Source organism: Zingiber officinale, chromosome 3B, assembly GCF_018446385.1.
Source record: "Zingiber officinale cultivar Zhangliang chromosome 3B, Zo_v1.1, whole genome shotgun sequence".
Taxonomy (NCBI): Eukaryota; Viridiplantae; Streptophyta; class Magnoliopsida; order Zingiberales; family Zingiberaceae; genus Zingiber; species Zingiber officinale.
This window is the reverse complement of record NC_055991.1, coordinates 74405329-74417943: the sequence shown is the minus strand read 5'-3', so window position 1 is coordinate 74417943 and position 12615 is coordinate 74405329. Positions and strand designations below refer to the sequence as shown.

Below are 12615 nucleotides of genomic sequence, written 5' to 3'. Positions count from 1 at the left end.
CCAAAGGAATTTCCAAGAGGCAAAGTGTGTCATACGACTTCTTGAATAGATTTTTAGCATGCCCAATGCATTATATTATTTGCCGAACGGATCGCTAATATTGTGTAAAATATAACCGAGTAGCTTAATGTAAGAATAGTCATAAAGACAACCAACCTTATGGGTCGGCCATGATATAACTCAACAGACAACAAGAGCAGAGAATCCTAACAGTCTGTCAGAATAACAATCACATATCAAAGAATATTCTTCTGAATCTTCTTCAGGGATAATCATGTTTTCCATCAGTAGATCACTTATGACAATATATTTCTTCAACAACCTCAACAATGACATAAGTTATAAATAATAAAAAAAAGATATATATATGGGTAAATGAAATATTCCTAGGATAATTATTGCATATTCCTTAGGTTGTACCTTTTCCTTTATCTAACAACCTTCGCCACCTCATGATTGCGGAGGTTATGAGAGGTGGTATATAAAGGGGGTCCTCTCCGTTAGCAAGGTACGTTCTCTGGACATCTGAAGAATATTCTCATGCGCACGTTCTTTACTATTTTTCATCCATCCATCTAGCTCTATTGTATATAAAGGGGGTCCTCCCCGTTAGAATTTAGAAGATTACGAAGTAATGTATTATTAGAATTTTTTTAATGGTTAATGCATCTGATAATATTGACAGTTAGGATGAATTTTATGTGTATTTTTTTAATTTATTTTAGTGACCTATAGAAAATTTTAATGGGATCAAATTGATCGTTTTAGATTTTATATTATTTGACCTGATTAATTATTTTTTTAAAAAATTAATAGCGATGATAACAATGATATTATTTTACAAAATTAAAAATTAAATATAGCAACCACCTTGACCATGAAAGACCAACAATTAAAGTATTAAGATGAGCATATTCCTTTTTAATCTTTGACAAATTTGATTATTTGATTGCAAGAGATAAGATTGCCACTACATGCAAACAATGCAAGAGGGCCCACAAAAACACATCAACATCTTATCTTATCCTTGACTTAATTATTAATCACATATTGTAATAATGTGATCACGCATCATAGACAAAACATCTCCAAAGATTGATATATACAGTTGGTCGAGCCTACTTGACCGTCGCTCGGGCACGAATCTGATCAAACCCTCTCTTCCATGACGATACTTGTACGACGCTTGCTCATCCCGTTAGTTGACGGGCTAGGCAGGAGGTCCCCTACCCCAGCAATACCGGTCAACTAACAGTCCGTTCAAATTTCTGTTAGGTCGTTCGGCAAGAACCAAAGCCCCGCAGGGTCCTCCGAGGGAGGGAAGTGAGGGGAGAAGAAGGGAAGACCCTCGCGGCATTCAAGGGCCGCATCGAAATGAGATTGGGATCCTCGGCTCTCAGAGACCACCTGAAGTGGCGAGAAGAGTGGGCGGGGGTTCCCCTGCCCCAACAATACCCGTCAACTAATAGTCCATTCAAGCTTCTGCTGGATCTTTCGTATATACTACAGTGATAACTTACTTAAAAGAACAAATAAAAGGAGAGTTTGAATTCTAATAAGGATAAATATTTTATAAGTTAACCTTTAAGTGTCTATAAATTATCGTTCGGATTTATCCCATAGATGAATGAGGAAGATTATCTATTCTTAAGGGTACATTTAGTTGGGAGTAATCATTGATAATAACTTTGGTTATCGAATCAATATTATATTATTTAACCCTCTTAATTTAGTTAATAAACAATTCTCAATAATTCATCACTCCCGCCATGTTAATAAATATCATCAAAACTGGGAATGAGATTATCGTCAAAATGAATGGTTTTTAACTATTACGAAGTTAACAGCAAATTGTTTTCAAAATTATCCTTGCTTGTTTATGTGCACCACGTCGCCTGTGATGCGTCGAGTTCGATGCGGTTCATGGCAGCTTGGGTGGTGGTAGCCACTTCCGCAGGGGCAGCACCGGTGGCTCCATTGGTGCTAGAGAGAAAGCTAGCTTCATTTCTGATCCCTGTTAAAAGAACAACGATCTCTACTCCTACAAGGGGATTTCGACCGGTCAAACGATAGAGACCATGCTCTAACAAACCACGTCATCGGACGTTGTCCTCGAATCCTTCAAGATTAGAAAGAAACACATTAACAAATTGAAGGAGTTGGCGATGGAAGGCCCTGCCACTGCCTCATTCCACTGCTCCACCGTGGTGGTCGCTTACGCCTATGCGAGGGTTTGCCACGTCAAAACACGGTGGCCGAAAAACAATGACAAGAACAAGCATGCCTTCTTAGGTTTCATCGTCGACTGCAGGGGAACGTTGAAACCCCCTTCCCGGCGGCATACTTCAGCAACTGTCTCAACGGTTGCCTCGTGGAGTCGGAGATCAGCAACCTCACAGGCAAAGATGGGGTGGCGACGATCACGAAGGCAATCGGAGAAGCCATCATGGCGTTCAAAGAAGGACCTTTTAAGGCATTAACAGAGGAGTTGCCAAAGAGGTATAAGGCCCTAGAGGTAGAGCCATTGTTAAGCGTCGTCGAGCCGTTCATTGGATTGTTGAAGTTTAAGGTATACGACATGGATTTCAGGTGGGAGAGGCTGAGCAAGGTTGAGATAACGCCGATCGATAAGACCGGTGCCACGGCGGTGGCAGAGAGCAAGGAAGAGGAGGGCAGTATTGAGATGGGGCTGCTGAAGCCGCACACGGAAATGGAGACTTTCTCGCCCCTAAATTATATTATCCTATTAAAATAATTAAACCAAGGGTAAAGATAAAATTAAATTATAATATTATCTAAACTAAAAAAAAAATAGATTATGTTTTATTTCTTTTATATATATATATATATATAAATTTTTTATATAATAATTCTGATTTCATCCAATTAATCTTAGAGATATACAACCTTTTCTCCTAGTGATTTCACCCGATAATCCATAGATAAAATTTGACGTCTTAGCTTGTTCACCCTACTAAAGATTCACACTCAAAAGTTAATTTTCAAATTAAAAGATTCAAATTTTGATCCTTTTTACCGGTGCATCACACCCACGGAGAGTATCATATATTACAAAAAATTGATAGCTTTTCTAGAATTTTATCTATTAGAACCAATGATAATAATTAAGGGCACAATAAATTATGGGTGGTAAATTGTTATTTTTTAAAAAAAGAGGTGATAGATGAAATTTCAACAAACTAGGGGTGTAAGTTCAGTGAGCATTCAGTTCTCTCTTTTTTTTTAAAAACACCCCTTTGAAGTTTTAAAAATCATTGAAGTGACCTTGGAACTTTTAAATTGTTCTGCTTACTAATAATTATGCTAAACTTTTACCTCTAGTTTTTCTTCTAAATTTTAAGTGTTTTGATATTTAAACAAAACAAAATCCCAATTTTATCAACTACTGTAATTACAGAGAGGGGGAAGAAAACCGAAAAAATCTAAAATGAAGGGCCTTCGACGCAGGCCCTTTCACAATAGATTCTCTCGATCAAGGTAAAAAGGAAGAAAAATAACAAAAAAATAATAATAATTTTTATCAAGAACTCTAAGCGCGTTGGAGATCTGAAAGGGAGAAGCATCTCGGAGATCTAAACGCCTTCTTATCAATTGGTTTTGAATCAGCAGCGATCAAGGAAGAAGAAGAAGAGGAGCTCGCGAAGCTACTTCCGCTCTCTTCTTCTTCTTCTTCTTCTTCTGGTTTTTCTTCTTCCTCCATTAATGGCGGACAAGTAGCCCCAAGAGAGATGCAGGAAGCTCCTCTCCTCCTAATCCTGCTGACGGAGAGAATCCTCCGGCGCTTGTTAAAGCCGTGCTCGGGCTTTAGAAGGTCCCCCGCGGTGGCGGTGGCCATGGCCGCCTCCGATAGGCTCAGAAACGACTTCGATTTCCCCGAGAAGAAGCTGGAAATGCCCCTCCTGAAATTTTGTTCAATTTGAGGTGTTGAATTAAATAATGTAAATTTCGGAGCTTTTTATTACAGTTAGATACAGCTAGTTATTTTTATTACATAATTGAGCACTTGACTTAGAGGTTAAGGGAGCATATATTACTTGATAGGAAGAGATTCTTCTAAGGATTGGAAACAGGCAAGAGGATTCTCCTCCTTATGGCTCTCCACCTCCTCCTCCTCTTCCAATTCGCCAGCGGAGGAGATGCCGGAGGAGGCGGCGCCGATGGAGGAGCTCTCCGTCGACGTCGACATCGTCTCCTATTCCTCCAATCAATAGATATATATTTGCTTCTTTCTTTTTTTCACCTCTCCGGCGTCGTCGGTGACTCCTGTTATGCCCGGCCTGTGGCGGCGGCGAGGTTGGCATAAAATGGGCTGGTGGGCGGAGAAGGTAGTCTCCGGCGGGCGGTGAGCGGGAAGTGGCTCATCGGTGGGGAGGGAAAGAGGGAAAGAAAGGGAAGAGATAATGTGTGAGGAGTGAAGGATATATATGATGAAGGGAGAAACAAATTTCATTTTGCACCCCGGAGATTTAATAATTTAGAGGTTGAAACCGCACACAGGATTGATTACCATACCGCTTTCTTTTTTTTTCAGGTCAAAACAACGGTCAACGGGAAGAAAGATTTTGAAGTGATTGTTTGAATGTCTTTTCGTCTATTTCTCAGCATGTTCTATTGGATGCTGAAAGGCGTCTCGATATTGTTAAAAAAAGAGAGAAAACACAACTCATTTGGATCATCTTTTCTCCTTGTACTAACGATCTTATCATTTTTGGAGAAATTAGAGTTATATTCCTTTTCAATTTTCTATATGTTTTTTTTCCTACTTACTAGAAATGAAAGCATTATCAAATCTTTCACGTAACACAACATTAATATAGAAGAAAATTCAATAGGTCTAAATACCTACTCCTCAAATTTACTATAAATTATTCATCATATCTCATTCATATTATGGATGAATTAAATATTATTTTTACTTTATTCTTATATTTGATAAAAATTTAGTGACACTCTTTTGTTGTTTTTATATGGAATCGCAATCAATTAATCAATTGAGGAGAAATTGAAAATTATAACATTGATTCCAACTAAAAATTTCAATCATGTACACAGACATCATGAAAATAATTTTTGTCACTATGAGGTAATGATGCATTGACAGTGCGACTTCTTAGTTTCTTAGGTATTTAAGAATTAAATTTTAGTCTTGATGAATGAACAAATGAATTTTTTTTAATGGACAGTTGATTTAAGAACATTGAACTGATAGGTGATGTACTAATAGTTCCTAATTTACCCAGATAGTCGATAATTTTTTTTATTGAGACCGGATTGATCATGTGAAAACTAATTAACTTTAATATTGTCACCTAAAATAAAATTTTGATTTTTTCTATTAATTGCCTATAAAAAATTTTCAAAAATGAATAGTGAAAATCATTTAGAGGTCGAACCCGCACACGAGATTGATGATTACCATACCGCTTTTGCCTTGTCAGGTCAAAACAACGTCTACAGGAAGCAAATTATTGAAGTGATTGTTTGAATAAATCTCTATGTCGATTGGATATTGATCCTACAAAAATAATCAGGATTATCGATGAAATTTCTGACATAAATTATGTTAGGTTGCTTAGGGTTATCGACGGAATGTTTCTTCAGTTAGTAATATCAAACAAATTCCAGACGGAAATCACATTCCATCGATAATAATAGATAGAATTTATTTTTCGTCAACATAACTTAGAGTTACCAACAGAATTGTCATTCTATCAGTAATATCAAATACAATTATCAACGAAATTGTTATTTCGTCGATAATCTCTGACGGACTATCGACGAAATCTTATTCCATCGATAATTCTGATTAAAATTAGGGCACCGTCCCCATTTCCTTTCCTCACGCTTACATGTGGCTTGGGCTTCTTCTCCTCAAATCTCTAGCACTTCGGCGATTCTCTAGTAAATCTCCCTGCCCCCTCTCTCCCTCTTCTTAACACCAGCAACGACTAACGACCAGTGCAGCATGTGATGGCCGGTTGTTGGCGACTAGCATGTGGTTGACGGCTGTGCCGGCTACCAACATACTACTGATGTATGTGTCGGTCGCTAGGACCTGGTTGGTCATTGTGCCGGCCGCTAGCAGTCAGTTGGCAGCTATGCCGTTCGCCAACACTTGGCTGGTGACTGTATCGGCCACCAGCACCTAGTTGGAGGCCATGCAGGCTGCCATCACTCGGCTACCCATTGTGCCCGCCCACCGCTAGCACTCGGTTGCCCGCTGTGCCGGCCACCAGTACTCGGATGGCTGTTGTGCCGACCGCTAGCACTCTGTTGGCCGCTGTGTCGGTCGCCAACACTCGGCTAGCTTCTTTACCGTTTGCCAACACATAGGTTGGGTTGCCAGCAGCTGTTGGTTGTAGCTGGCAGCGTGACCGACCGCTACATGTTGGCCACCACTGTTGGCTTGGCCGGTAGCTGTTGGTCTTGCCATGAATTTATCCAAGCTTGTCATTGTTTGTGATTGATTTTAGTTATTTTTTTTTTAATTTTGTAGTATACTGTATTTGCTGCTCTTCTCCGGTTAGACTACACATTCTCATATATAATTTATTAAACAGTATTTATATACTATTTTACACGGATGGATTTATATGCATAACATCATATGGTCATTTTATTATTTTAGTGTTGATATATTTACATCTAAATAATAGTTAATTCTCAATTTAATAGTTTTAGCAACTCATGTACTTTATAACAAATTGTATGAAATTATATTTTTATTAGGTGATAATGTATATAAAAAAACTTGGATGTATAATTGACGAGATAATGAATTTATTAGAGATGATTTTATTGTTGACGTTGAACAATTTATGAACTTTGCTAAGAGTCATACAGAATATATGAATGTTGCCGAGTTACGGTATCCGTGTAATGATTCCAAATGTAGAAATAGATATACATGGAAGGAAGGTCACAAACAACTATTTAAAGATACTGGAATAGTTATTGTTCCGAACTTTACAAAGACCTTTATTATATGAGAAAAAAGGGCATCAAGTTGGCATATGTATCAGTCGAGATATGGAGTGCAGAAAGGTATGAATAAAATGTTGAAAAGGCATCAAGCAAATACCAAAAGCGCTAGAGTAAATAGAAATACAAAGCCAGGTGGCCCGAGCATCGGAATAGCTCGGCATATGTCAGAATCCAGATCTATTGTTGAGTATGCCATGAATCTAGTGAGTTTATTTTAAAGTTATATAAGTAAATTTTGTATTTATTATCAAACTTATATAATTTTATCCTAAATTATTTATGTATACATAAAAGTGAACAAGCCCACCAACCCACTTGTGTGGAGGTCTTTCTCAGGACCCATAAAAAGAAGGATGACACTTTTGTCAATCCTCAATTCCAGGCCATACATGTAAAATTATTAACTTGATTACATTTAATCATTTCTACCTTGAACTTTAGTAATTGTAATCAAATTAAATATTAATCATATTATATTTTTCACATAGGATCAAATGACAAATAGAGTGGCTGAGACATCTCATCCACCAGTAAAGGGGGGGGCCCAACCTCTATCCATCAATGTATTAAATGATATATTATGATCTTGTCGGTGGACAGACAAAAAACTCCACTCTCTATGGCCTTAGCTCCTAGGCTAAAGTTGCATTTGATCGTTTGAGGACTCTTAAGGACAGTGCTAGTTCATCTTCATCTTCTATCGAGGTGAAATCTTTAAGATGAGAAAAATCAAGAATTGCCCACTCAAATTTCCATAATGGATTAGAAGATGGATCAGTGGATGAGCACTAAGGAGCAAAGGAGAGCTGCTGATAAGCGGAGGAGAGTCAAGGATGATTGGAGGAGAGCTGATCATGAGGCTCTCATGATTCATATGCGAGCGGTCGTGGCTAGTTTCACCCAAACCCAGACACTACATGATTTTGAGTCACAGAAGACTCAAGACTCATCAGACTATGGTGATTAACTTTTTCAGAGGTTTGTTCAACTATAATTCAATTTTTTTATTTATCATATATTAATCATGAAAAATATATTTATTCTGTTTTGATATTCTAATATGCTCATTTTTAACTATTATATTACTATATATTTTAGGAGTTCTGGCCTATTGACATATTGATGATCATCATCATTTGCTCATTTCTATTAAGGTATCAAAATTATTTATACATATATGTAAAATTTTTAATTATACATAAATATGATATAAATCTATTGTATTTAACTTTCTATAGGATTATCTATTACTATCTTACATATGGATGTATTATTTGAACTATTTTTTTTATCATGGTATGTATTTAGATATAGATATTTGGATAGTTTAGTTTTTTTTCTATTATTGCAATTGTTTAGATTTTGTTTGTTTTAAATAATTGTGATTGTTAGATATTTAGATACTTTTTATTAGTCAGTTTGTATGGATGTTAGTTTATTTGTGTTTATGATATTATGGATTGTATGAAATATTTATATGGATTGTTAAGATATGTGGATTGTGAAATGTAATTATATGGATGTATTTGATTGTTTGTATGTGATTGTATGTGTTTATGATATTATGGATTGTATGAAATGTATGTGTATAGATTGTTAAGATGTGTGGATTGTGAAATGTGTTTGTATGGATGTATGTGATTGTATCAAATGCCATTGTCTATGATGGTTTCTTGTATAGATGAAAAATTATATACAGGGTAGGTCCTAAATATAAACTGGTTTTTGATTTTTTTTTAATTATCCATGGAATACCGACGAAATTCTGTTAGGAGATATCAAAACAATTATTTGACGAAATACCCTATTTTGTCAGTAAGTACCGATGAAATACCCCCAATTCTATAGGTATTTACAGACTGAATAAGTTATTCCTATTGGAGTAATCTAGGTACCCTAGGTTTTGATGTTTGGGCAAATGTTTAAGTTAGGTTTATTATTGTATTTGATAAGCATTGTGAGTGTGCAGGATACAGGTACAACAAGGAAAGTCCAAGTGTGATCTTGGCAAAGGAGGAAAGTCCAAGGATGAGTCTTGGTGGTGTAAGTCCAAGCATGTAGTCTTGGCAACATAAGTCTAAGTGTGACTTAACAATGGACGAAGTCCCGGAGGTGTGACCTCTTGGCAAAGGAAGACCCGACAACAATGATAAGGCCGATGGAAGCTCCAGAAGGTAAGACGTGAAGGATGGGGAGCCATCCGAGGGACGCAAGGCTGATGGAGGAGGCTAGAAGGCTAGGTCTAGGTTGGTCGGGCGAGGACGAGCGCTGAGTGAATGTACTCGAGGGTAAAATCCTAGAATTAAGGTTTTTCTGTGGCGTTACTACAGCAGTACTATAGCGTTACTGTAACAGTACTGTAGCATTAGTGTAACAGTCGACGATTGGTGGTTTCATCATTCGACTGGTGTAGTCGATTGGGCAGTCGACTGGGAGCGAATAGAATGCTTATGTTCGCTTGGCCAGTGTGGAGCAGTTGATTGGTACTTTTACCAATCAACTGGTATTGAGCTGTTGGGATGTAACGGTCGAATTTTCACAAGAGGGCAGTCGACTGGTGGTTTTGGCAGTCGACTGGTAGACGAGATTTTCCAACTCATGGCCTATATAACCAAGCCTTGGGAGCTTAGTTAAGGTTGACGAAATAGAGGTGGTTAACCCCTATTAGTAGTCTACCTGTGCCCTAGCGTTTCAAGTGTTCTTGTGAGAGTTGTGGTGAGGTTTCTCCACCCACAATGAGCTACGTGAGCTAGCCAGAGTTTGCCAGGGAGTCATCCACCGACGGATCAGGATCGTCCACCTTACGGACAGTCGTGGAGTAGGAGCCCTGATCTCCGAACCACGTTAAATGATCGTGTAGCTTGGTTTGCATTTTTTGTCTTTTATTTAGATTAGCTTTCTACTTGTTTGTTTGTATTTCCGATGCACACTAACCATTGTAGAAAGCAACGTTTTGGGTGAGACGCTATTCACCCCCCCTGTCACGCCCCGGAGGAGTCCCTGTCCGAAGAAATTTCGGCAGCATCTCCCCTGTACGGCGGACAATCTGAAACTTTCTACATATCCAAATACCTCAGTCACATGCGGCTGGAATAATAACAGTAAATAAACAATCACCCACGCAGTTTATATAATAAGTAAACAGAATAATAATACCCTGACTCGAAATTAACCCTACTCAACTACACTCGTAAAGCTCAAATCCGACGATAAGATCAACTTACCTCTTCTGCCGTCTAGGCAGGCACGTAGTAGAACAAATCTAAACGAACAAATCTAAACCATACGAAAATCCATCTATCATAAGAATCCCTACAATATCCAAATCCTCAAACAGAATAAGTCTATCACAGTCTAAATAACAAACCAAAAGATAAAAACAGCTTGTGGTCGACAGGGGACTAGCAACTGGAACTCTCTCCTGACAGCGTCAACCTGAAAAATAACAACAATGGAGGCGGGGTGAGTCCAACACTCAGCAGGTACAACTGATATACAAAGTAAGGAAATAACACCTAGCACTAATCATGCGTACAGTCTCCTGATGTAATAAAAGTAAATGCAAACTGAAGTAAACAGGAGAATACTGTACTAACCAGGACCGAGGTATAAGGACAAACAGTCCGAGTGATATGGAAATCCTGTATGCATGTCAAACATAGGTATCCAAACAATATGCAGCATATAAATGCATCAAACACAAACACAAGCAATAAATGCATCATGCATATGATGCCAATGATGCGTCCTGGTCACCCCTGACGCTAGTCAACCATCTCACACAAAAGTGAGGCCGAGTGGGTAGGGCTGTGACAACCGTGCACTCTGTCGTCACTACTCCTGATGAGTGACCGAGTGGACGGGATGCTGTCGGAGTACACCTATCCTCCTACCCCAAATCATAAATGGGGGAGCACAATGCTCTCAACTTCCGATACACGATGACGGGGAGGAATCCCTGCCGGATAACACGTTGTGTCACACTACCCATGAGCGGACCAACGGTGCCTAACAGAGTCCCTGCTGCAACACACTCTGCCTGAATCGACCACTAACCCATGAGTGGTGGTGTGTGCAGATCCATGTAACTGGCGATGTGCTCAACAATAATGGAGCGAACTATCGCACATCATGCAATCATGCAAATGGTGCATGACACTAACCACAAAATATCCTGACCTAATCCATGTGTATATAAAAGTGCACCATAGGTCAACGAATCAAATCAAATCAAAGGTACACAGAAGGTATAAAACCTAGGTCCTGAACATGGTAAAGTATGATATATCACTACCCCTATAAACATGTATAAGCAGGTAAAGTATACATGAGATGCAAATCAAACAATCAATCAATCATATAACAGGTATTGGGTAGTGACTAACCGAAACAAATAAGGAACATAATTAATGCAACTTGTTAAATTCACTACTATGTATATCAAATGACATAAGTCAAAAGTACCCGCCTCCAATAGAAAGGATCGTATCGGTCCAAATCCGACGTCGAGATACTCGTCTCACGTCAATGTCCTGTGTCACCAACACATATACATTTTTATTTAGCTAAAATTCAATAAATAGCTAAATAATATCCTTACAACTAATTTAGGGTAAAACCCTAATCACATCATACATATAAACAACTAATTATACATTAATCATTTCATTACCCTAATTCAAATCTACCCATGTTCATATAATCAAATCACTACACCATACCTCAATTCTCAGCTACTGCTGATGCCGAAACAAGGAACACTAATGGATGGATTGCTGCCAAACCAAAACAAGCAAACCTCACAGCCTAGATATGGATCAACTGAAAACCCCAAATTCTAGATCCACCGAAAAGCCCACCACCTACTGGAATCCATCCTACTTGGCACTTTCTCCGTGATCAACCATCAAAACCTAACCACTAAAGGCGTGCCAATCTGCTGACAGGGATGGGGTGGCCGAAATCAAGCAAATCCTCTACCTCCATGATTTTCCGACAACCAGTAATAGTGCTTTCCTGCTGAAAGACAGAGGGGAATCAGACAAGAAATAAACCCTTCACTGAGGTGATCAAAAACCTAACAAAATGTATAGAATCAGATCCCAAATTCACGCTAGCAGCTTACCCTTGACCGGAGATGGAAGGAACCCACTGTATAGGGGTGAACCAGGGTATCGACAACGACGTTGGGTCGAATCTGTTGACCAACGACAGTGCTAGGGCACACGGCGACGGCACTGGGGCTCGGGTGTCGGCACAAAGAGTCGGCCGGTGATGGCTCTCACAGCGTCGGCATCGACAGAGGAGAGGAGGAAGGCGTCGGCATCCGTGATTAGGGCACAATGTGGAGATGGCCGGCTCTGTCCTGTGCGACGGCGACGCTCTGCAAAGGAAGAGGGCGTCGGCGGTGGGGCTCAGATCCACGGCACAGCGGTCGGCGCTCGTTCTAGGGCACGGCTGGGTGGAGGAGAAGTGGTGCGACCGAGGGAAGAAGGGCTCGGTGAGGAAGAAAACGAGAAGAGGGGAGAAGATTGGCCTCGGAGAAGAGGAGGAGGCGGCTGGAGGCGGCTGGTATCGGTGCAGAGGAGGTTAGGGCAAATCGGCGCGAGA

At 39.3% G+C, this 12615-nt stretch overlaps 1 protein-coding gene across 1 annotated transcript; it reads right to left on the bottom strand.

The window, feature by feature from the left end:
- Positions 1 to 3372: 3372 nt before the first annotated feature.
- On the bottom strand, positions 3373 to 4430 carry LOC121968362. Its single transcript, XM_042518776.1, has 2 exons — positions 4056 to 4430; positions 3373 to 3920 (listed from the first exon to the last, which is right to left on the bottom strand). The coding sequence occupies exons 1-2, from the start codon at positions 4205 to 4207 to the stop codon at positions 3551 to 3553; spliced, it is 522 nt and encodes a 173-aa protein (XP_042374710.1). The 5' UTR covers positions 4208 to 4430; the 3' UTR covers positions 3373 to 3550.
- Between the last annotated feature and the right edge of the window lie 8185 nt (positions 4431 to 12615).

Bases quoted from the DNA above. Each gene is read 5' to 3' on its own strand.
- LOC121968362 (XM_042518776.1), bottom strand. From the start codon at position 4,207: ATGTCGACGTCGACGGAGAGCTCCTCCATCGGCGCCGCCTCCTCCGGC. The intron at 3,921-4,055 runs GTAATATATGCT...ACAAAATTTCAG, and splicing joins GAAGAATCTCTTCCTATCAA to GAGGGGCATTTCCAGCTTCT.